General features: G+C 47.4%; 1 protein-coding gene across 16 annotated transcripts in view; it reads left to right on the top strand.

Moving 5' to 3' along the window:
* Window positions 1-25,319, top strand: part of GRAMD1B (GRAM domain containing 1B) — a 464,835-nt gene that overhangs the window by 423,324 nt on the left and 16,192 nt on the right. For 12 of the 16 annotated variants that reach the window (XM_068238819.1, XM_068238818.1, XM_068238817.1 and 9 more), the window contains 13 exons: window positions 6,237-6,321; window positions 12,912-13,015; window positions 14,349-14,444; window positions 15,726-15,806; window positions 15,898-16,013; window positions 16,604-16,754; window positions 20,107-20,284; window positions 21,978-22,121; window positions 22,288-22,406; window positions 22,516-22,658; window positions 22,750-22,853; window positions 24,269-24,487; window positions 24,679-24,855. In XM_068238819.1, the coding sequence (XP_068094920.1) occupies window positions 6,237-6,321; window positions 12,912-13,015; window positions 14,349-14,444; window positions 15,726-15,806; window positions 15,898-16,013; window positions 16,604-16,754; window positions 20,107-20,284; window positions 21,978-22,121; window positions 22,288-22,406; window positions 22,516-22,658; window positions 22,750-22,853; window positions 24,269-24,487; window positions 24,679-24,855 (1,717 nt within the window). The remainder of the gene's footprint in view (window positions 1-6,236; window positions 6,322-12,911; window positions 13,016-14,348; window positions 14,445-15,725; window positions 15,807-15,897; window positions 16,014-16,603; window positions 16,755-20,106; window positions 20,285-21,977; window positions 22,122-22,287; window positions 22,407-22,515; window positions 22,659-22,749; window positions 22,854-24,268; window positions 24,488-24,678; window positions 24,856-25,319) is intronic. The other 4 variants (XM_068238823.1, XM_068238822.1, XM_068238820.1 and 1 more) reach the window with 1 other exon arrangement.

Raw genomic sequence — 25,319 nt, 5'->3', positions numbered from 1 at the left:
AGGCTCTTCGCCTCGCGCTCTCGACGTTCTCCTCGCCTTGTGTAAACGGATAGATAAGGACACAAACAGCCCCTCTCCAGATCTGGTATTTAGCATCCATTTGTCTTTTTTTGTCTTTCCAAACCGAGGACAACAAAATACTCAAGTTACAATATATATTTCCTTGCCCAGCTATGGCTGCCCCCCCCCGTCCCCTCCCCCCTCCTGGCCCAATGTGGGGTCCGCCCTGCGGCTCGAATTCCTTCGCCTGCGGCCAAGCTCAACTTTCCAGGAAACTTTCTGTGAAATTAGGAAAAGCTCCTCTCGCTTTATTGCCCTGCGCGCCGCTTATACTCCATAGACTCAATATTTCCAAGGCTGTGCATTATATATAAGCTGCTGCCATGGCCAGGCATGCCTTCTGTGGCATTCTTTCCCTATGACCTGTGGTGACCCCCCCAGCTCAGATCATCGCCTCTCTTAAAGGAGAAGTGTCCGTATTTCGCAAGTAGAAACTTGTACGAGAGATGTTTACGTTCCTCATAAGGGATTTTCAGTTCCCTTTGGACGAGTTTGCGTGCGAGTTCACGCCGACATTTTACTGGTGGGAAAACGCTGATTTTGTTTAAACCCAAAAAGTGCCCTGGTCTGGAATCTTAATAGACTGTGATGTCACAGGTCAGTCGAAGTGTTGTCATGTGTGCGATTTGGAAAAAGTGTCCTGCACTTTTCGACGCTGAACCGACAAGCGTCATTCGGAAATGCCAGAATATAGTCTTTCTGAAAATAACGTGGTATATATCTTTAAAAAGTGGACAACTGCAACATGGTCACACAGAAACGCTGATAAATGCCATATAGGCGCAGTGCTCTCCCCAGGCTCATTTAGCCGGGTGCTCCACCCGGTTAGTTTTGGTGAGCACCCGGCTGTCATCGGCTCACCACTTCCTATTCTGAAAGCAGAGTTGCGCACAGAAGCACCGGCCCTGTATTCTCTCATCTCCCCCCACCCGGCTGTAAAAAAAAATGTCCGGGGAGAAAAGGCGGTTTAAAATAAAAATAGCATCTTTGTGATTGTAGAACAAATGTGAAGTCTGATCCAGTCCTGTATCATGCCTGATGATTACATTTATAGGACAACTGTAGTAAGAGATATATGGAGGCTGCCATATTTATTTCCTTTTAAGCTATACCAGTTGCCTGGCAGCCCTGCTGATCCTCTGCCTCTAATACTTTTAGCCATAGCCCCTGAACAAGCATGCAGCAGATCAGGCGTTTCTGACATTATTGTCAGATCTGATAAGACTAGCTGCATGCTTGTTTCTGGTGTGTGATTCAGACACTACTGTAGCCAAATAGATCAGCAGGACTGCCAGGCAACTGGTATTGTTCAAAAGGAAATAAGTATTGGCAGCCTCCATGTCCCTCTCGCTACAGTTGTCCTTTAATACTGGGAATACACCATAAGTTTTTTCGGCAGATAGATCGTTTTTATGATCGATTTCTTATAGAAGTGATCAGAAATAGATAAGAAAAGATAAGAGAATTGAGCAGGAAATCGACCGGAAATCCAAATTGAAAATCGATCGGATAAATAATTGAATCGAAAAACACACCGTGTGTATCCAGCATTGCATTTAAAAAGCTTGCAAGAAAACTTTGTTAGTCATTAAAGGTTTTAGCTGAATCCACGTTTGATGTCGGCAGATTGGAAACGATCTCCGTTACATGACCAATCGGTTTTCTGTCAGTCAGTTGGGTGACCGGTCATTAGCAAGCGAGTGGGGGAGGAGCAAAGGTCGTCTGTCTTTTGTTCTGCATCGAGTTCTACAGCTCGAGCCATCCAATCATTTTCTGTCTGCTGGCATCTGTTTGAGATTGAGTGGGCAGCCACTACCTGACGATATTGATTGTACAATCCCATGTAGTATGAGAGCCACCGGATTGTGATTGCTTTGAGTAGATCGGTCAGGTAAGCTCTCATACTACATAAGACGATGCTGTTGTCTAAGGGTGTGTACACATATACAATTTTGATTGGCAGATTTTTCCACTTCCATGCAGTATGAGAGCCTACCTACACATATACTTACCTCAGTACCAGGGATCCTCTTCCTCCCCACCACTGCACACCCGGACCATGTATGAACGCGGCCTCACTGGGCAGTAGCACAAAGCCATTTGTTTACAGATGGGCGCGCAGCAGCGAGAATGTATCCCACATCCAGAGGTTTACTATATCAGAGTTTACTGCAATGAGATCCTACTGTATGTTCAGAGAGCCCTAGTGCTTAAACAGTGAGGAGGACGCGGGAAACCTTTGGCATTATTTGAAGGGTTCCTCCTGGGTAAAAAAGGTTGAGGAAGACTGATCCGGAGTAAAATTGTTTCAACTTTGTTTCAAAGTTGAAATGCAATTTTGCAGCAATCGTATTCTTTGTATTAGAGCGCAAAGGCACCAGAAATTCTGCAGGTTCCACAATTGAGATTTGTGAAAACTGCAATCGCTCCTGTGGCATCAACTCGATTAACTGTCATTTGCACAGGTGATTCCAGCTCGTGTGGGTCCCAGTAGAGTTTAAAGAGAAACTCCGACCAAGACTTGAACTTCATCCCAGTCAGTAGCTGATACCCCCTTTTACATGAGAAATCTATTCCTTTTCACAAACAGACCATCAGGGGGCGCTGTATGACTGATATTGTGGTGAAACCCCTCCCACAAGAAGCCCTGAGGACCATGGTACTCCTGGCAGTTTCCCGTCTGAACCTTGTTGCATTGTGGGAAATAGCTGTTTACAGCTGTTTCCAACTGCCAAAAAACCATGCAGCAGCTACAACATCACCTGCCAGCAGTAAAATGTCACCATGTAATAAATGTCAGAATGTAAATTAGGGATTTAAAAGATTTTACAATGGGCCAACACTGACTAAATCATTTATACATAATTATTGTAAAAATGAAGCACTTTTTTTTTATTACATTATTTTCACTGGAGTTCCTATTTAAAGGACTACTGTAGGAGGGTGTGGGGAAAATGAGTTGGACTTACCCGGGGCTTCTAATGGTCCCCCGCAGGCATCCTGTGCCCGCGCAGCCACTCGCCGATGCTCCGCCCCGCCTCCGGTTCACTTCTGGAATTTCCCATTTTTTTAAGTTGGAAAGCCACTGTGCCTGCACGGCCACACCCTCATAATGTGACCAGGAGTGTATTGTGCAGGCCCAGTACAGTGTGCGCCTGCGCAGTACGCTCCTGGTGACATCAGTAGGAGCGAGGACACGGCAACGCAGGTGCAGTGATTTTACGACTTTAAAATCGGAAATGAACCAAAGGCGGGGCCGGAGCATCGGTGAGTGGCTGTGGTGGACAGGATGTCTGTGGAGGACCATTAGAAACCCCGGGTAAGTTAAACTCATTTTCCCCCGACCCCCCTACAGTATCCCTTTAAGCTTATCTCTGTAATGTTGGGAACATGTGGGAACCAGGAGGCAGCAGAAGGTGAGTATAATCCAGGCTTCATAGCAGGGAGATGTGTCTGGCCTCCCCCTCTCTCTCTGGAGACGGTGAGGGGATCGGCAGGATGTTTGGTGTGTTTTCTGTGATTCAGGCCAATGCTGCGCAGAGCCTGGGATGGGCGTGTGGAGGTCAGATGTTTAATATAGCATGCATGCTTAGCATACTAGTCACAGCACAACGCTCTTACAGGGCTGAATATAGACCAGACTAGAAGCTCCTTCACCAGAGAGTCCCGGCTGGAGTCTTGTTATTCTGGGGCTTATTTATAAAATCTGTGACATCTTTTCTTCTTACCCCTCATTTTAAAGACGGTCCACAAGTGAGGAAATGCAACCGTCAAATCTTCTTTAGGGCAATTGCTGTTGGAAAAACGTGACACGTTGCCATGCGCGCCGGTGTGTGCCTGTGTTCATGTGTGGTTCACAGATGTTTGTCCACGTTTATTTTGTGCATAGCGGTCATTGGAAGGAATAGAAGCATTCACTCTCTGCTAAGGAGATTAATATCAGTAGAGCCATAGCAATCCCTGCCATGCACTGAGGAGGACCAAAATTCTGAAACAGGCTGCCTGCATGTGGGATTGGTGTGGCTCTATAAAATTTAAAGAGAAACTCCAACCAAAAATTGAACTTTATCCCAATCAGTAGCTTATACCCCCTTTTACATGAGAAATATATTGCTTTTCACAAACAGACCATCAGGGGGCGCTGTATGGCTGATATTGTGGTGAAACCCCTCCCACAAGAAAAGTTCGAACTTTTGGCAGTTTCCTGTCTGTGAACCTTGTTGCATTGTGGGAAATAGCTGTGTACCGCTGTTTCCAACTGCCAAAAAAGCATGCAGCAGCTACATCACCTGCCAGCAGTAAAATGTTCACTGGAGTTCCTCTTTAAAGCTATAGGCGTGCTATACACCAGCGGTTCTGGATGTAAGCCTAGCTTCAGAGGCATAAAGAAATAAGTATTCAGTAGCGGTGCATTGTGGGTAACCACAGATGTTCACTTAAAGCTGAATTATTGCAAGTTTCCTTCTGTTTTAAGAAGGTGAATCACACCAAGCATTGCTTATTAGTAGGAGGGCTTTTTGGTCTCTTTTAGCCCCCTGTACTTCCCTAGTGGTTTGGGTCACCCTGAGCTGCTTGGTTATTCGTTGCTAAGGAGATTATTTTCAGTGTGACACAATATATAGTATAGAGTCCTCCTGGCCTCAGGGGCATAACTAGAAATCACTGGACCCCCCTGCAAAACTTTGGATGGGCCCTCCAGCTGTTGTTGCTGGAAGGGGGGGTGCTGATGGCAGCCCGAGGTGAGAGAAAGGGGTGTCAGGCCCCCCTCTCCACTGCTGTTTGTGCCTGTTGCTTCTCCTTTCTGTACTGCAACCCCTCCTTCCCCCAAAATGGCCCCCGGTGGGCCACAGAGCCAAGGGCCCCCCTCAGGCTTCTCTCCCTAAGGGCCCCCTTGCGGTTGCATCCTTTGCAGGGGCTATTGTTACGCCCCTGCACTGCCCTTGTAGTTTATGCCATGTTGGTGGCACTCAGTGGCATAACTACAATTAATGGGGCCCCTCTGCATAAACTTGGATGGGGCCCTCAATGGTCACTTCCCTTGCCTCCCCTTGGTGCCCTCCGCGGCCTCGGAAAGGGCCCATCTCACAAGGGTCATAGAACAAGTGTGGCTGACTGCTAACCTTCCCTTCCTCCGATACAGGGGACTATACTTCAGATCAGGTGTTCTGTGGCTACACTTGTTATGGGGTGAAGATCCTGATGTGACCACACTTGTGTTATGACCCTTGTGAGATGAGCCCCGAGGCTGTGAGGGGGAAGCAAGGGAAAGGGTGTAGAAATGGGGCGGGGGTGGTGTCAAAGTATCCATGAAATGTAGTTACACCATTACTCTGGAGGTATTTGACTTTCTCTATTTTTTAAGTCACAGGTTTGCTTTAGTAGAAGGAAAGCTCTAAGTAGCATAGTCCCTTCCCGATCCTCCGTCCAGGCCCGTCTTTCTAGCTTTGTCCTCCAGTGTAGCTAATCCACCGAATACCTCTTTGGAATATAGAATTTATTAGCAAAATTGCAGTTTTTGTTTAATAAATTTCCACTGGATGTTTACTGATTTGATTTACATGAAACGAGCATCTTTCCAGAACAGCCAACCATGTGTCAGCTGTTAGAGGAAGCAGTGGTTGTGATTGGTCTCCCCGGTCACCTGCTTCCTGTTTGCACCTGCCCATAGCTAAACTATAGCGGCACAGCAGCACCGAACGCAGGCCAGAGGGTGATCTAATGAGACGCACATTGTATGTTGTTTCCAGCATGTCATCTTCTCATTAGTAGGGCACATATCAGGTCCTCTATGTGGAAGTGGCCTGGAAATGTATGTGGGCCTCACACAGGGCCCTTTGTGTGCTTCTCGAGTGGACTTTGCACAGAATGCAGCATTGTGCATCTCCATTTGTGAGGCCAGCCAGAGAGTTCACTTGTGGTCTTTCACAACGCATAGAGTCTGGTCACCGTGCCCTGGTAACGAGGACACCCTGCACCGATCACTGCCGCATCCCTCAGCCCCTGGCACAGAGAGCGCGAGGGCTGACTGCCGAGACCTGGGGGGATCCCACCGCCTCCCACCCCCAGAAATAACACTTCCTTTGTTTTGTCTCTCTCTAGATCTGTCTGTAGATCTCCTTCTAGTTGTCTGTTGCCTCCCACTCTCCTTCTGACGTGTTCCCTGCTTCTCTCTTCAGGTCCTGAGTCCAACCTACAAACAGAGGAATGAAGACTTCCGAAAACTGTTCAAACAGCTCCCAGACACCGAACGTCTCATTGTAGGTAAGAGAATCCCTGTGTGCCGGTCTGAAGCCTCACACACGATGGACAACTTGTAAAAAAGCAAAGAAATGAACAGCGCTACTTAAAAACAGATGAGTGCTTACCTGCAAAAAAGTGCAGACCCCACTCATGGGATTCAAATACACAATGAGCACACATACAACCTGTCTACCACTTGGAGGATGTTAGTTTCACTAACAATTTGCAATTTGTTAGGTACTTGTCCCTCCCACTGTCGAAGAAGTCTTTCCTCCATGGGAGGGGACCTAACACTAACTAAAACCTACCTATGCATATGCATAGCCTGGGCGCGCTACCAGTAAATTTAAGAATTGCGCAGAAAAAGTGGGATCAGCGCATCACCAGGCCGCCTCTGGATGGCCTCAGCTCAGAGATGCGCTGAGCCCCCCCAGAAACTACAAAACGCACCTTGAACCCAAACAGAGGCTCTGCATATACACCAAAGAAAACTATCAAGTGGGAGCAGCTGACCAGAATTAAATCAAACATAGCAAAGAAATGAACAGCGCTACTTAAAAACAGATGAGTGCTTACCTGCAAAAAAGTGCACACCCCACTCATGGGATTCAAATACACTTGATAGTTTTCTTTGGTGTATATGCAGAGCCTCTGTTTGGGTTCAAGGTGCGTTTTGTAGTTCCTGGGGGGGCTCAGCGCATCTCTGAGCTGAGGCCATTCAGAGGCGGCCTGGTGATGCGCTGATCCCACTTTTTCTGCGCAATTCTTAAATTTACTGGTAGCGCGCCCAGGCTATGCATATGCATAGGTAGGTTTTAGTTAGTGTTAGGTCCCCTCCCATGGAGGAAAGACTTCTTCGACAGTGGGAGGGACAAGTACCTAACAAATTGCAAATTGTTAGTGAAACTAACATCCTCCAAGTGGTAGACAGGTCATGTGTATGCTCATTGTGTATTTGTATCCCATGAGTGGGGTCTGCACTTTTTTGCAGGTAAGCACTCATCTGTTTTTAAGTAGCGCTGTTCATTTCTTTGCTATGTTTGATTTAATTCTGGTCAGCTGCTCCCACTTGATAGTTTTCTTTGGTGTATATGCAGAGCCTCTGTTTGGGTTCAAGGTGCGTTTGTAGTCTCTGGGGGGGCTCAGCGCATCTCTGAGCTGAGGCCATTCAGAGGCGGCCTGGTGATGCGCTGATCCCACTCTTTCTGCGCAACTTGTAAAAAAGGTTCGACGTTCGATTCGACAAGAACAAAACAAAAATGTATCAAAAAAGGAGGCATTTTGATCGATGTTCCACTGTCTTCTGGTCCAACATAGATTGAGAAAGGCTGCTCTTCAGGAGGTCTACGTAGGGCGGAGTCTGGGGGGTTGGGGGTGACCGTAGAGAGGAGTGGCGTGAGAACAAGAGTCCATAGCTTTAGGATGCAGTGTGGAGATGGTGGATATAATGCTAGGTACACAATATACAATTTTCTGTTAGATTTACCTGCCAGATAGATCATTTCCAACATGTTGGAAATTATCTAATGCTGGGTACACAACGTTGCGATTTCCCGCTCGATCCGCGGGATCGATCGATTATTTCCGACATGTTCGATCGGGTTTCAATGGATACAGCCGTCGATTTTGCATGTTAAGTATGCAAAATCGACGGCTGTATAGATTGAAACCCGATCAAACATATCGGAAATAATCGATCCCGCAGAAATCGCAACGTGTGTACCCAACATAACCATCTATCTGCCTAGCAATTAGGCATTGTTCTACTCAGCAGGAGATAACCAGAAGACAATGCACCAGAGATAATGACCAGTCTCTCCAGAAAATAATCTAACAGAAAATTGTATGGTGAAATCTAACAGAAAATTGTATGGTGTGTACTAGGCATTAGATTGGATCTCTGCTAAGATCTGATCTAGTATGGAATGGGGCATTGTGGCCGAGTGGTAAAGGATTACATTACTTGGTGGTCACCAGATAGACCCGGGGTGTCAAACTCAATCACGCAAGGGGCCAAAATCTAAAACTCAAGAGTAAGTTGAGGGCCAAAATAGGATTTGATATTTATTGATCAATCTCAGACTGAGTGGTGTAACTATTGCAAAGATGAAGGGGCAGCCCCCCCCCCCCATCCCCCCCATCTCTTCTGCAGAGTACAGCTGTTTAATCAGGCCTGGATTTACATCACAGGAGCCTATTGGTACATATGTCCTGGCACCCTAGACTTCGCCCTGCATAAACCTACAAACCCCACCGAACTGCACCGCAAGTGTGCTGGCTGTCCCAGCTGTCACTTCTCCCTTACTTCCCTTGCTCATCATAGGTAGTTACAGGTGCCCCTTAGCATTAGGTAGCCAGAGGTACCCTCAGTATTAAGTAGCTGGTGTTGCCCCTGACTGAAGGGAGATCTCGTCAGTGTAATGCAGAGACATGCTCTGCTCGGGACTCATGTATAGGGAAGGAGGGAGGGAGGCAATAGGGAGGGGAGTGAGCTGCCTTTCCATTAACAGGCGCCAGTAGGCATGTGCCTACAGTGCCTAATGGTAAATCTGGCCTTGAGTTCAATATTCACCTGCCCCAGCGCTGCTTCGGCAGAAGGGATCAAGATGAAATGTGGCCAAAGGCAAGATGCTATCCTTCCCTTCCCCCGTAGTCTTTTAGGTAAGTTGAAAGGGGGGGGGGGAGCTACACAAGGGGGTTGGATCCCCAGAGTATGTTCATTTTGCTGAGGGGGGGTCTCATTGGTTTTAACCAAAACCGCATCATCTGAGTGATTCCCCTGGACGGGAAGGCTGTGTGGTGTCGTTCTCTTACTGCTTACAATGTGCACATCTGCAGCTCTGGGGAGGGGCCACATTTAATGGCAAGGAGGGCCATATTTAGCCCGGGGGCCTTGTTTTGGACACCTGTGATTATAACATCAAATAGATCCCTTGCTGATCCAATCTGATCAGAGAGGGATCTATGGCCGGCCCATACACTGCAGATTTCCAACATAAAATGCATTGGAAATCTACCATACTACGACCTCCACCTGCCAGGCTGTGCAAACCGTTACAGGCCCAGCTGTAAGCAGGTTATGTGTCCCGAATCTTTCTCCATTGCCGCCAGCGGTGCTTGTGCCATGTGGTCCAGCTGCATGTTAGTACAGGCGGCAGGGTCAGGTGGTACAGCTGCATGTTAGTACAGGCGGCAGGGTCAGGTGGTACAGCTGCATGTTAGTACAGGCGGCAGGGTCAGGTGGTACAGGTGCATGTAATGAACATGCGGCAGGGTCAGGTGGTACAGGTGCATGTTAGTACAGGCGGCAGGGTCAGGTGGTACAGGTGCATGTTAGTACAGGCGGCAGGGTCAGGTGGTACAGCTGCATATTAGTACATGCGGCAGGGTCAGGTGGTACAGGTGCATGTTAGTACAGGCGGCAGGGTCAGGTGGTACAGGTGCATATTAGTACAGGCAGCAGGGTCAGGTGGTACAGCTGCATATTAGTACAGGCGGCAGGGTCAGGTGGTACAGGTGCATGTTAGTACAGGCGGCAGGGTCAGGTGGTACAGCTGCATGTTAGTACATGCGGCAGGGTCAGGTGGTACAGCTGCATGTTAGTACAGGCGGCAGGGTCAGGTGGTACAGGTGCATGTTAGTACATGCGGCAGGGTCAGGTGGTACAGGTGCATGTTAGTACAGGCGGCAGGGTCAGGTGGTACAGGTGCATGTTAGTACATGCGGCAGGGTCAGGTGGTACAGCTGCATGTTAGTACAGGCGGCAGGGTCAGGTGGTACAGCTGCATGTTAGTACAGGCGGCAGGGTCAGGTGGTACAGCTGCATGTTAGTACAGGCGGCAGGGTCAGGTGGTACAGCTGCATGTTAGTACAGGCGGCAGGGTCAGGTGGTACAGCTGCATGTTAGTACAGGCGGCAGGGTCAGGTGGTACAGCTGCATGTTAGTACAGGCGGCAGGGTCAGGTGGTACAGGTGCCTGTTAGTACAGACGGCAGGGTCAGGTGGTACAGCTGCATGTTAGTACAGGCGGCAGGGTCAGGTGATCCAGCTGCATGTTAGTACAGGCGGCAGGGTCAGGTGGTACAGGTGCATGTTAGTACAGGCGGCAGGGTCAGGTGGTACAGCTGCATGTTAGTACAGGCGGCAGGGTCAGGTGATCCAGCTGCATGTTAGTACAGGCGGCAGGGTCAGGTGGTACAGCTGCATGTTAGTACAGGCGGCAGGGTCAGGTGGTACAGGTGCATGTTAGTACATGCGGCAGGGTCAGGTGGTACAGCTGCATGTTAGTACAGGCGGCAGGGTCAGGTGGTATAGCTGCATGTTAGTACATGCGGCAGGGTCAGGTGGTACAGCTGCCCATTGGCAATGAAGAGAAGACACGGGACAGTGGAGGAGGCACACCAGCAGACAGTTGTGCCTATGACATTCTGTACTGCCCAGGGGGGTACACATTACATGGAAGAGACTGGCTGGGGGTCAGTTGATGGTCAGGGTATTGAAGGCTGCCACACACCTGACTGAGCCCCTTCCAGCATGCCGAAATGGTTCAAAATGACTGACGGGCTTTTTGGCAGTGATCCTTGCCCCAGAATTGATCATTATGATTGAATCTGTGGATATCAAGTAAGGGGAAAGGGGGGGTGTATTGTGTTTTGAGTTCTTTGGAATTCCATACAATTTTCCAAGAGTGCAGCCCTTACATCTGCAGAAGATCCAAACACCCAAGTGAGTACAGGTTCTCCTCACCTTCTCGATACTGTGGTTTCTGGTTTTGCAACCCACACTTGTGAGTAATTTCCTTTTGCTTAATACATATACTTGGTGCAGCGAATTACTACACTATAAGCGGCTCCTGTGGTGTCAGTGCAGGCCCAGATCTACCTCACGGGAGCCTATAGGCACAGATGTCGTACACCCTAGAATTCGCTCTGCATGAGCCTAAAAACCAGCATTGAACCGCAGCATCAGTGTGCTGGCCGTCCCAGCTGTCACTTCTCCCTCACTTTCCTTGCCCGTCATAGGTAGCTACAGATGTACCTTAGCATTAGCCAGAGGTACCCTCAGTATTAAGTAACTAAAGGTGACTCAAAGTATTAGGTAGCTGGAGGAACCCCAGTTGAAGGTCGATCTCGTCAATGGAATGCTGAGAGTCGGGTGCGTAACCGCTCATTTACACACACACTGGGACTCTGTATAGGGATGGACAGAGGGAGGGAGAAAGGCCATCGGGGAAGGGATTGAGCTGCCTTTCCATCATCAGGCACCTGTAAGCACGTGCCTACATTGCCTTATGGTAAATCCGACCCTGTGTCAGGGTTTTTGTGTTTCTTTGGAAGGGCCCTTGAACCACTTCAGTTGCCTTTCTTCATTCAGATTCAGATCAGAGGTCCTGAGATTCCTCACCGGCCTACGTGCTCCAGTTCATTGATCTGTCCCAATTCATGGGCGGCCAGTACTTTCCAGGGGAGACTTCATATCGTGGGATGTTTTTATTTCCTGCCTAAAGCAAATAATATTATGGAAATGCAAAACAGTGTGTCCATGGCTCGCTTCCCAGCAGTCTGGTTTACGATGGTGATATCAGCTGCTGTGTGTTATTGTTCTACCTTCGTCAACAAGCAATGCATTGTGTTGTAGTTTCCTTAATAAAGAATGCTTTCAGAGTTGCGGTATATTGTACGTAATGACCTCCTGGAAGGATCTGTTGGTTTTTGCCTGCAGTGATAGGTAGGACACCTTGACTTTTGGTGCTTTGTACGTAATGATCTCCTGGAAGGATTGGCGAGTTTCTGCCTGCAGTGATAGGTAGAAGACCTTGAGGTTTGGTGCTTTGTGCGAAATAACCTCCTGGAAGAATTGGCGGGTTTCTATTTGCAGTGATGGGTAGGAGACCACGAGTTGTGGTGCTTTGTGGGTAATGACCTCCTGGAAGGATCGGAGGGTTTCTATCTGCAGTGATAGGTAGGAGACCTCTGGAAGGGTTGTGGGTTTCTATCTGTAGTGATAGGTAGGTGACCTCGTGTTATGGTGCTTTGTGGTTAATGACCTCCTGGAAGGATCGGAGGGTTCTATCTGCAGTGGTAGGTAGGAGACCTCCAGTTGTGGTGCTTTATGGGTAATGACCTCCTGGAAGGATCGAACAGTTTCTATCTCTGATCGGTAGGTGACTTCGTGTTATGGTGCTTTGTGGGTAATGACATCCTGGAAGGATTGGAGGGTTTCAATCTGCAGGGATAGGTAGAACTCGATGGACGCATGTATTTTTTCAACCCAAATAACTATGTAACTATGTAGGAGACCTCTGGAAGGGTTGTGGGTTTCTATCTGCAGTGATAGGTAGGAGATCTCGAGTTCTGGTGCTTTGTGGGTAATGACCACCTGGAAGGATTGATGGGTTTCTATCTCTGATAGGTAGGTGACCTCGTTTTATGGTGCTTTGTGCGTAATGACCTCCTGGAAGGATCTGAGAGTTTCTATCTGCAGTGATAGGTAGGAGACCTGGAGATCTGTACCATCTTCTTCATCCTCAGAGTGAAACACATCTCTGGAATGTTGGTTATGACAGGATTTTACTTTGCTCTTGACCTTTTTCTCCATCTTTGTGTTTTTAGACTATTCGTGTGCTCTTCAGAGAGATATCTTACTCCAGGGGCGCCTCTACCTGTCTGAGAACTGGATCTGCTTCTACAGTAACATCTTCCGCTGGGAAACTCTGGTCAGTTTGGGCCATTCCATTCTCTGGGCTAAAATAAGTTATTGATAAGATATTCAACTTCTTCACATAGATATCTCAGTCTTTGAAGTGTTGTCTTTTTAAAAAGTGGGAAAAAAGTGAAAAAACAATGCCTGCTTTTCCTCACAGTTCAGGAATTCTGCTAGAATACATGAGTACAGCCATAGAATACATGAGCACAGCACTAGAATAAAAGAGTACAGCCCTCGAATAGATGAGTACCGCCCTAGAATAGATGAGTACCGCCCTAGAATAGATGAGTACCGCCCTAGAATAGATGAGTACCGCCCTAGAATAGATGAGTACCGGCCTAGAATAGATGTGTACAGCCCTAGAATAGATGAGTACCGCCCTAGAATAGATGAGTACAGCCCTGGAATAGATGAGTACCGCCCTAGAATAGATGAGTACAGCCCTAGAATAGATGAGTACAGCCCTAGAATAGATGAGTACCGCCCTAGAATAGATGAGTACAGCCCTTGAACATATGAGTCCAGCACTAGAATATGCCCTAGAATACATGAGTTCAGCCCTAGAATAGATGAGCTCAGAGAATAAATGACTTTACTTTGCTGTCTAGAAATAGGAGGTAGTGATTAAGCATACCCACAGACAGCTTTTTTAATCCAAAAGGATATGTAGTGCTTTTTGGATCCAAAGCAATAAAAAAATGCCTGTTAAAGTGTAGATCCTTCTTTTGCTGTTGAAACAGGTCTGACCTGTAGAGGCCTGGACCCCACAAGAGCTGTGAAGGTGTCCTGTGGTATCTGCCTTTATACATGTAATACACTATCAGCCTATAATATAATGCAGCTCCCCCTGGTGGACAGGCCTGGACTTACAAGAGCAGTGAAGGTGTCTTGTAGTATCTGACTATATAGCTATAATACATATAATACACTATCAGCCTATAATATAGTGCACTCACCCTGGTGGACCGGCCTGGACTTACAAGTGCAGTGATAGGTGTCCTGTGGTATCTGACTATATATCTATATACTATATCTCCCACTGGTGGTCAGGCCTGGATGCCACAGTACCTGTAAAGGTGTCCTGTGGTATCTGGCTATATAGCTATAATACACTATCAGCCTTATAATATTGTGCAGCTCCCCTTTGTGGTCAGGCCTGGACTCCACAAGACTCGTGTTTAATATTAAATCTTCTCTAGTAAAATTAAAAATACAGCTGAATCTACAGAAATGCCGCACTTAATGTAATGGCCTGAATGATGATGGACAGTGTCCAGAATAGTAAAATTCAGTTTTGCATGCCTTGTGGTTATCTCACTTCTGGGTTTTTTTTGTCACCACAGCTCACAGTACGGCTGAAGGACATCTGCTCAATGACTAAAGAAAAGACAGCTAGACTGATTCCAAATGCAATTCAACTTTGCACTGACACTGAGAAGGTAAGGAGACAAAATGGCCGCCTTCCTGTTCCTGAGGTATTTGTAAATAACCTTTCTGAGGGACACCTGACTTTGTGTCCATTGGTCAAACAATGATGGCAAGTGGAGTGCAGTGGGAGGAGCACCCAGTGGGTTGGTAGGACAGGCAGGTGCCGTTCGAGGAGCAACAGTGGTTTGGTAGGACAGGCAGGTACAGTGAGCGGAGCACACAGTGGGTTGGTAGGACAGCCAGGTGCAGTGGGAGAAGCAACAGTAGGTTTATAGGACAGGCAGGTGCTGTGGGAGGAGCACACAGTGGGTTGGTAGGACAGGCAGGTGCAGTGGGAGGAGCACACAGTTGGTTGGTAGGGCAGGCAGGTGCAGTGGGAGGAGCGACAGTAGGTTTAGAGGACAGGCAGGTGCAGTTGAGAGCACACAGTAGTTGGTAGGACAGGCAGGTGCAGTGGGAGGAGTACACAGTTTTTAGGACAGGCAGGTGCAGTGGGAGGAGCACACAGTTGGTGGGACAGCCAGATGCAGTGGGAGGAGCGACCGTAGGTTTATAGGACAGGCAGGTACAGTGGGAGGAGCACACAGTGGGTTGGTAGGACAGGCAGGTGCAGTGGGAGGAGCACACAGTTGGTAGGACAGGCAGGTGCAGTGGGAGGAGCATGCAGTGGGTTGGTAGGACAGGCAGGTGCAGTGGGAGGAGCATCCAGTGGGTTGGTAGGACAAACAGATGCAGTGGGAGGAGTGGCAGTAGATTTATAGGACAGGCAGGTGCAGTGGGAGGAGCACACAGTGGGTTGGTAGGAAAGGTAGGTGCAGTGGGAGGAGCACACAGTGGATTTGTAGGACAGGCAAGTGCAGTGGGAGGAGCACACAGTGGATTTGTAGGACAGGCAAGTGCAGTGGGAGGAGCACACAGTGGATTTGTAGGACAGGCAAGTGCAGTGGGAGGAGCACACAGTGGATTTGTAGGACAGGCAAGTGCAGTGGGAGGAGCATACAGTGGGTTGGTGGACAGGCAGGTTCAGTTGAGGCCACACAGGAGAGGTTGGTAGGACAGGAAAGGGTAGTGGGTGAGCACATAGCGGTCTGGTGGGACATGTGGTGGTGGGGGAAGTGTTGGGGGCATACAGTGAGGGTCAGTAGAGCTGGGGGGGGGGGGGGGGGGTGTTAGGATCTGAAGCGTACAGTAAGAGCCCATAGGTCAGGTGATCAGATAAACTCTAGTGGGGTTTGCTTAAATTAACGCTATTTGTAAAATCTGAGTTATTCACTTATGAATTCTATTCGCAGCACTTTTTCACCTCATTTGGGGCGAGAGATAGAACGTACATGATGATGTTCCGTCTCTGGCAGAACGCTCTGCTTGAAAAGGTAACCAGTCATCTCTTAGCTTCAGCTTGGCTTGTATCATTCGCTCTCTGGTATCCCCCTAACCTTCCTCTGATTGGTGCGTTCTCTGCAGCCTTTATGTCCGAAGGAGCTGTGGCATTTTGTCCACCAGTGCTATGGCAACGAGCTGGGCCTCACCAGTGACGATGAGGACTACGTTCCGCCGGACGACGATTTCAACACGATGGGGTAAGACTGAAATGATGATGGATGATCTGTTTATTTCATGGTGCAGCATTAATTGACTAGCTACCACTCTGCCTGTTTTATAAGATATTGTAAAGACCAGCAGCAGCCCTAACTCACAGGAGCCAATCAAATGTCTTCTTGGTGGTGTGGTGCTCATACTTCAGGCCTGTAGATGTAACCGTTCTGCTTGGTTAATGCATAAGATTATCTTTACTGTTGTGGATCGTTGGTTCCTGTTCTGCTGGCTAGGGGCGTGGAGAGAAGACACTGTTTAGGTACGCAACATTCTTCAGCACCAAAAATCTCTTATTAGTTAGTGTAGGTTGGCGCTCTTTGCCATAATGACTAGGTGCTAATATAAGAATCTTCTAATTTGATTGAAATTATACAGCTTGGAACTAGATAAAGCAAATTGAGTAATTGCTGCATTCGACTGGTCTATATTTAAGCTGTAGGTGTTTGCATAACATTTGCATCAACTTTTAATTAGTAGCATCTAATTGAACAACATTATTATTATGTATTTATGTAGTGTTGACATTGCCGGTGTTTATACAGTCCTGGCTTATGTGTCTGTTGTGCATTTGCAGTTATTGTGAAGAGATCCCCGTGGAGGAGGTGGAGGTCAATGACAATTCTTCCAAAAGCAGCAGCGACAAACCTGAATCAAACTGCAACTTGCAGGACCCTTCCCTGACCAGCAGCAATGTGCCGTCTACAGCCAGCAGTGAGGCCCCCACTGTAAGTACCCACCCCTGCTGTAAGTACTCCTCCCCCAATGTAAGTACCCACCCCTGCTGTAAGTACTCCTCCGTATGTAAGTACCCACCCCTGCTGTAAGTACTCCTCCTCCTATGTAAGTACCCACCCCTGCTGTAAGTACTCCTCCCCCTGCTGTAAGTGCCCCTCCCCTGCTGTAAGTGCCCCTCCCCTGCTGTAAGTGCCCCTCCCCTGCTGTAAGTGCCCCTCCCCTGCTGTAAGTGCCCCTCCCCTGCTGTAAGTGCCCCTCCCCTGCTGTAAGTGCCCCTCCCCTGCTGTAAGTGCCCCTCCCCTGCTGTAAGTACCCACCCCTGCTGTAAGTACCCACCCCTGCTGTAAGTACCACTCCCCTGCTGTAAGTACCCACCTGCTGTAAATACCCCTACCTCTGCTGTAAGTTCCCCTCCCCTACTGTAAGTACCCACCCCTGCTGTAAGTACTCCTTCCCTAATGTAAGTACCCCCCCCCCCTGCTGTAAGTACCCCTCCCCCTTTGTAAGTACCAACCCCTGCTGTAAACTACCCCTCCCCAATGTAAGTACCCACCCCTGCTTTACATAACACTCCTCCACTGTAAGTACCTCTCCCCTGCCATAAGTACACCACACAGTCCCCCTCCTCCTCTGTAAGCATATGTGTGTAAGAGATTGGATTGATGCTTCTGACATGCTTTTCTGAGACTAGGTACGGTTTCATAGTAACATTTTGACAGAAAAAAAACTAAGGGTGGCCCTGCCTCCTCCCAGGTGTTTTGAATATTGTTGGGAAACCCCGCCTCCTCCCACACCATGGGCTTCCCCCTTGGCTAATGAAGGTGCTCCTCTCTGTGACTGGCCAATAAGGAGGCAGAAGCAGAAAAGGGGTGGAGCTTCTCTGAACTGTCCTCCAGCAAGTTAATATAATACGACATTTGGGGGTCCAGATTTCCCTGGGAAATAAAAGCGTGAAAAGGGGAAGAAGCCTCAAATGCCTAATTCTTGTTTTTTCCTGAGTTCAGGTTGACTTTATTCTTCATAGTCCTCCATAACCTTTCTCCTTCGTTTCCTCACTGCGGTCATTATTTCATCACTGGAGCCGCATGCGCTCTGTAGATACACTGATGTTGTTCATTGCTTCTCCATTGTGAAATCTAATTCCTAACTCGGAATTTCAAAAGACTTTTAGCCTATTAGCCTATTACATTGTCCAGATGTTGTGTTACACAACTCATGTGCAGATGAGGCCAAGCTCATCAGATATTCTGGGATTCTGCTAGTTTGGGAGGAGTGACCTCACGGCCAGGTCTAGACTCTCTGCTGCCTGAAGCAAAGTTTTGAGGATTTGCCACAACCCCCCCCCCCCCCCGAAGCGATAATAGATGTCAGATGCCACTACTACTGATCGAGTGATTGGCCCAATGACGGTGTCATGATCCTGCCTGCGAGACCATCAGCACCAGTTAGCAAAAGGAGCAGCGGGCGGCTGTGATTGGTAGGTCTGCTGCCACCACCCCCGCCTGATTGGTCACGTGCCAAAGCTTCTGACTGGTCATAATGATCTCTCGCTGGCGATGGGGTTTTACCATAGAATGCCTCGACAAGAGGCCACTCCTCACCTGCAAATGATGTCACAGGGAAGGGGCGGCAGGTGCCACCGGTTGAATGAGGGCGGGGATTGGGGGATGCATGAATGGGAGGGTAGTGTGTGTGCCAGGATGGTGGGTGGGAGAGTGGAGAGGAGGCGGTGCCACCGGTTGAATGAGGGCGGGGATGCGTGGATGAGGAGGGCAGTGTGTGTGCCAGGAAGGTGGGCAGGAGAGCGGAGAGGAGGCGGTGCCTCTGGTAGAATGAGGGCGGGGGTTCGGGTATGAGTGGATGAGGAGTTAGTGTGTGTGCCAGGCAGGTGGGCGGGAGAGCGGAGAGGAGGCGGTGCCAGGGGGCCCAAACGGTTTGTCCAAACTCCGCCTCCTATATGTTCCCGCCTAAATCACATGATTCCGGTGGCTTCATGGTAGGTCCGCCCCTGCTCAAAGCACCAGCAGGGGGGCCGCCAAGCAGTAGGATGCGATAACCCAGAGCCAAGGTCACACCTTCACGGGCAAATTCCCTCCTCATCCTCTTCACAAAAGGAACCAAAATTGTCCAGGATATGCGATTAGAAGATACAGTATAGCGGAAAATATAAAACTCGCTGTGCAGGTTATGTGGGATTGGTTCACAAAATCTAATCTATAAGGAGAGCAGATACATTTTTTTTTTTGAGATAAGACAGATAAGGAGAGATAATTTATGAGATAAGACAGATAAGGAGAGATAATTTATGAGATAAGACAGATAAGGAGAGATAATTTATGAGATAAGACAGATAAGGAGAGATAATTTGAGGTAAGACAGGTAAGGAGAGATAATTTATGAGATAAGGAGAGATAATTTATGAGATAAGACAGATAAGGAGAGATAATTTATGAGATAAGACAGATAAGGAGAGATAATTTGAGGTAAGACAGGTAAGGAGAGATAATTTATGAGATAAGGAGAGATAATTTATGAGATAAGACAGATAAGGAGGGATAATTTATGAGATAAGGAGAGATAATTTATGAGATAAGACAGATAAGGAGAGATAATTTATGAGATAAGACAGATAAGGAGAGATAATTTATTATTATTATATAGTATTTATATAGTGCCGACATCTTCCGCAGCGCTGTACAGAGTATATTGTCTTGTCACTGACTGTCCCTCAGAGGAGCTCACAATCTAGTCCCTACCATAGTCATATGCCTATATTGTGTAGTGTATGTATCGTAGTCTAGGGCCAATTTTTAGGGGGGAAGCCATTTAACTTCTCTGTATGTTTTTGGGGTGTGGGAGGAAACCGGAGTGCCCGGAGGAAACCCACACAGACCCGGGGAGAACATACAAACTCCTTGCAGATGTTGACCTGGCTAGGCTAATTTATGAGATAAGACAGATGAGGCGAGATAATTTATTAGATAAGACCGAAAAGGAGAGATAATTTGAGACAAGACAGATAAGGAGGTATAATTTATGAGATAAGATACCCTAATGCATGTCATTAGGGTATATCACTATTATTTTTGCAAATTAGAGCTTGTAATTATTGATATAGTATAAAGAAACATAAAACAGAAAAATACGCCTTTATTTCCAAATAAAATATTGTCACCATACATTGTACTAGGAACACAATTTAAATGTTGTAATAACTATGACAAATGGGCAAATCAAACGTGTGGATTTTATCTAGCATAGCACATTTTGTTTTAGAACTATAATGGCTGAAAACTGAGAAATAATGTTTTGTTGTTGTTGTTGTTGTCCCTCTATCTTCAGTACGACGGGCCGCTGTTGGACGATATCGACAGCTCGTTAGAGAGGGAGATGTTAATTGCAACCCTGGAAGAACAGAAAGTGGAGCTGCTTCCGCCTGTTACTTCTCCTTCTCTAGATTTCAATGATAATGAAGACCTACCCACAGAGCTCAGCGACTCCTCGGAGACACACGATGAAGGTAGGTGCCGTTTTTATAGCCATGAGGATGCATATTATTGATTGTGGTTCAAAAATGTATTAAAGCTAATGTCAGTTAAAACAAATTAAAAAAAAAAAACATACCTATGGAGGGAAAAGGCTCTCAGCCCTATAGGGCCTTCCCTTTCCTCCCATAGTTCCAGAGCTTTCACCCTGTTTGAATCCCCTGCCATGGGATGCTTATGAGGTCTTCAGGAACCCGAATGCTCCTGAAGACTGGTGGCTCCATACTCGTATGCGTGAGCACGCAAGACAGCGCGTTTGCAGTACGGAGCCACCCATCTTCAGGAGGCCTCACGAACACTTCCGAAGCCTCCCGCAGTGGCACAGAGTAGTATTCAACCGATCAACCAGATACTGCTAACAGGGGTGACAGCGCTGGGACAAGGGGACCAAGTGAGGAACAGGAAGGCTCTATAGCTGGGGTCCCCAAACTTTTTCGGTCAAGGGCCGGATCAACATACTTCAAACTGCTGGGGGGCCGGAACATACTGAAAATGATGTTGAAAAACATTACATGAAATCTAGGTATTGATTCCCCCCAATCATGCATGGAGGAGAACTCCCAGCAGCAGCCATTCAGTCATGTCGCGCCCGAATAACGTCTTTGTGCACCAGACAGTGAAGCATACCCATTAGCGTGAATTTGCCACAAATCTGATTAGTTCCACCATTTGTGATCAGCTTTGGACAGTTTGTCTGGATCTCTGGGAAAGTTTAGTGGATTGGGTAGTGGGTTGATCAGCAGGTATCAAGCTAAGCAGCTTCAGAGCACATATAAACCTTCCTCTTACACATGTACGAGACACGTCGCTTGTAGGGTATCGGTAGGTCCTGCAGGCTGACGCTGCGTTTTGTTCATATCCATAGAGCAGGCATAACATTATACGGCAAGTGGGGTAGGTGGACATGTTGCCAGTTTGGTATCAGTAGGGCCTGCAGGCTAATGCCGGGTTCTGTTCACATGCATGAAGCGGGCCTGACAATACGCAGCTGGAGGGGTAGGTGGACGTGTCGCCCTTTGGGTATCAGTAGGGCCTGCAGGCTAATGCCGTGATCTGTCCATATGCATGGATCGGGCCTGATAATACGCAGCTGGAGGGGTAGGTGGGCATGTCGCCCGTTGGGTATCAGTAGTGAATGCCGGGTTCTGTTCATAACCTCTGACCTCTGTTCTAACCTCTGTATGTAGCTTAAAGTGAACCTGAGATGAAAGCCATCTCAGGTTCTATACTTACCTGGAGCTTCCTTATGCCCCCTTGAGGCCGCTTAGTCCCTTGCTGTCTCCCCAGGTAAGTATAGAACCTAAGATGGTTTTCATTTCAGGTACACTTAAAGTGGCATAAGACTATCTACTCGTGTGGTCAATTTTGAGATTCAATGTAATTTGTATAATTTGTTAACCATGGAGCAATGCATGGAGAGTCTGACCTTGTGTTGGATATTCCGGGCAGGACATACCGGAGTGGTCGGTTATGATGTACTCCTGGAGATGAGTGATGATGGACAGAGAGTCTGTATTAGGTTTTATACTTGGCAATCTGTGCCTACCAATGAATGTCTTTACTTCTCCTTGAGTTTGTTACCTCCGCTGGGTGCAGGTGAGAATGTAAAGGCTGTACGGAGATATCACTGTTACATCGTTTTAACCTCCACATTTCCTTTTGCCGTAGGTGAAGTACAAGCGTTCTACGAGGATCTGAACGGTCGGCAGTACATCAACGAAGTGTTCAGCTTCAATGTGGACAAACTCTTTGGTCTCCTGTTCGCGGAATCCCAGTTTCTGAGGGAATTTATGGAGCAGAGAAGGTTCACAGGTGAGACCTTCTGTGGGTTTCATGCCACAGAGCTTTCTTGGTTCAGATGGTGTCTGTTACTGGAGATGGTCGGGGAGATAGAAATAATTCTGTAATTGTCATGTATCTTGTTTTTATATGATATGGCTGACGGTTCTACTGTTTCCACCTTTACTTTGTGCCGTAGAAGTGATATTTCACCCGTGGAAGAAGGAGGAGAATGGAAACCAAACCAGAGTCGTTTTATACACCATTATGCTAACCAATCCTCTGGCTCCGAAGTCAGCGACCGTGACGGAGACACAGGTGAGTGATAGACATCTAACTACATGATGTGGTTATAACAGTGACCTGCCTCTCACCTCTCCTCGGTAATAAAGTTTCGAGTTTAAGCTGAGTTCACCTGTTTTTCCAGACGTTGTACAAGGCCAGCCAGGAGAGCGAATGCTATGTAGTCGATGCTGAAGTGTTGACACACGATATACCTTATCACGACTACTTCTACACTATCAACCGTTACACGTTGACCAGGGTGGCCCGAAACAAGAGCCGGCTAAGGTATGGCTGATCTGTAGGGGAGCTGGAGGAAGGGCAACTCTTTGCAGGTTTCAGAAGGTCGGAACTCTAAAGTTCACGTTCTCATCCACAGGATCTCAACTGAGCTCCGATACCGCAAGCAGCCATGGGGCTTGGTAAAGACGTTCATCGAGAAAAACTTTTGGAGTGGCCTTGATGAATATTTCCACCACTTAGGTTAGTACTTCTTCTGTTGACCACTGTCAGAAAACTGTATTGTATTTTTGTTGGTGCTGTAAACTGAAACCTCAAAGTGCTGAGATTAAAATACTGTGATATGGCAGTATCCAGGTCAGTAGATTAGTTCATGCATGAAAGATGAGTAACCAGGGCTCCAGCTCTGTGCAGTAGTTTACTTCTGCAGCAAGGTGGTGAGTTTTCTGGGCAGTCCATACCCTATAGAGCGAGTATTATTTATTAGCGTACAGGTTCCAGTCTGGAACAGACGAGCAATCGGTCAGTTTCGAAAATTTATAGCTGACTGCCAATCCAAAAAGGGGAATATTTTTTAAATAATATTGAAGTACACCTGAGTTCAGTTTTCTTACCTGTGGCTTCTTACTAGTTAGGTCATAGCTTTATGTCTGTCTGTGCAGGCTTAAAGAGGAACTCCAGTGAAAATTTTACTGCTGGCAGGTGATGTAGCTGCTGCATGGTTTTTGACAGTTGTAAACAGCTATTTCCCACAAAAGTTTGAACTTTTCTTGTGGGAGGGGTTACTTGTGGGAGGGGTTTCACCACAATATCAGTCATACAGCGCCCCCTGATGGTCTGTTTGTGAAAAGGAATAGATTTCTCATGTAAAAGGGGGTATCGGCTACTGATTGGGATAAAGTTCGATTTTTGGTCGGAGCTTCTCTTTAAGTCTAGCCTGCAACGATAGCTGTGAGGCTATGATGCAGTTTTTTTTTTGTTTTCTTTGATTAATGTTGCACTTTGCACCTTATATATGTACCCCTGACGAAGCCCCTCATTTTTATGGGTTGAAACATGTTGGATTGTGGTGGGGGGAGGTGTTAGTAAAGTTTACATTGTTTTTGTCTGAAAGAGAGGGCAGGCCTGACTAATAGGGGCAGTATATGAGTGCTTAGAAGGTCCTGAGCTTGTAGCACCCCCTCTTCAGAACTGAAAACTATTGATAATGGATTTGTAGACGAACCAATTTTATATATATATCTATAGTAAAAGTTATGTTTTAATGACCTATTTCTCTTGTACATGTATAATAATGTGTTGCTGAATGGTGTAGGCAGACTGAGTTCAGTATAGCAGCAGCTGAGAATGTGTAAATCAGTAAATGGAAACCAGAATTTTCGGCAGACCACAGGGTCTGCCGTTAGCTATAGTGACATCATCAAAATGGCCGCCAGGGATTTTCCACTCCCGGAGGCCATGTTAGGGTTACAGAACGAGCGGTTTTTCATATGAATGGGGGGACCAGGGGCGATATATGCACTTGGGGGATGACATATCTGAAGGCCTCAGAGACGTCTAGCACACACATTGGTTGTACGCACGGCGCCATTACAATTAAATCATACTCTTTCAGTTACTGGTTGTAACTTATTAACTTTGTCGCCTTCCGTTTCCAGAGAATGAACTAACCAAAGCGGAGACGGCGTACCTGTCCACCCTCCACCGGGAGTCACCGAAGGAGAAGATCACCAAAATCCCGTCGACGAGGCGCAGGAAGCGTCCACATACTCACCTCCGCATCCCTCACCTTCAGGAAGTGCTGAGCCCCGTCACCACGCCCACCGATGAGGAGCGGGTCCACCACCACCACCATCACCACGTCAGACATGTAGCAGGTCAGGAGAGCTCATCCATGCACGGTGCATGTCTCTAGATTCCACAAAGACTGTCCCGTGGCTTATATAGGAGTAGTACGGTGCTTGTGTGATACTAGAGTAGAGTGCAGCGCCTAGAGAGCTTTGTACGCCGTGTTAGATTCCCAACAAGATCCCCTGGAGCCTCTAATCCTAATGAGGTTGTTTCTTAGGTCACCCCGGTGTCAATAATATTGGGCCGGATTGTTTGGCTTCTCATCGAGAAAACCCGCTGCGGGATAGTCAGTACGCCAGTCTCGGGAACAGAATGAGAGCAAAGCAGGGGTACTCGTGTGGTGAGAGCGGGTCAGAGGATTGGTGCTCCGCTGCCCGCTTGTCCTCCTGGCAGTGTGAGTTTATGTATGTGCTGATATATTGCCACAGGAAGCAGAGTAACATGCTGTACACCCCTAGGGCCTGTCTATGGATCCTAATATGTGCCCTCTGTTATTGAATCTTAGAATGCAAGCTCATTTTTAAGTTACATGGCAGTGCCATCTATGTTTTTATAGTAACTAGTACTAAATGAAGATGCCCATGAACTATAAAATAATTAAAAGGTAGGTGTTGGCTTATCTTTAATGACGATAATGGTTCAAATATTTCTTCACCGTTAAATGAAAAAAAAAAAAGTCAGACAACACATTTCGTGGCTTGGAGCCACTTCTTCAGGGCAATATATGCCTTGCAACAGCTGCTGTGTGCTTAGAGCCACGGAACGCGTTTTAATTTTTTTTTTTTTAATACACTGTGAAACATCATTCGAACTGTTGTCGTCATTGAAGGTAAACCAGGGCTGTGGTGGTGGAGTCTG

Source organism: Hyperolius riggenbachi, chromosome 6 (assembly GCF_040937935.1).
Source record: "Hyperolius riggenbachi isolate aHypRig1 chromosome 6, aHypRig1.pri, whole genome shotgun sequence".
NCBI lineage: Eukaryota > Metazoa > Chordata > Amphibia > Anura > Hyperoliidae > Hyperolius > Hyperolius riggenbachi.
Note: the sequence above shows the minus strand (reverse complement) of the source record. Positions and strands in the feature narration are given on the sequence as shown.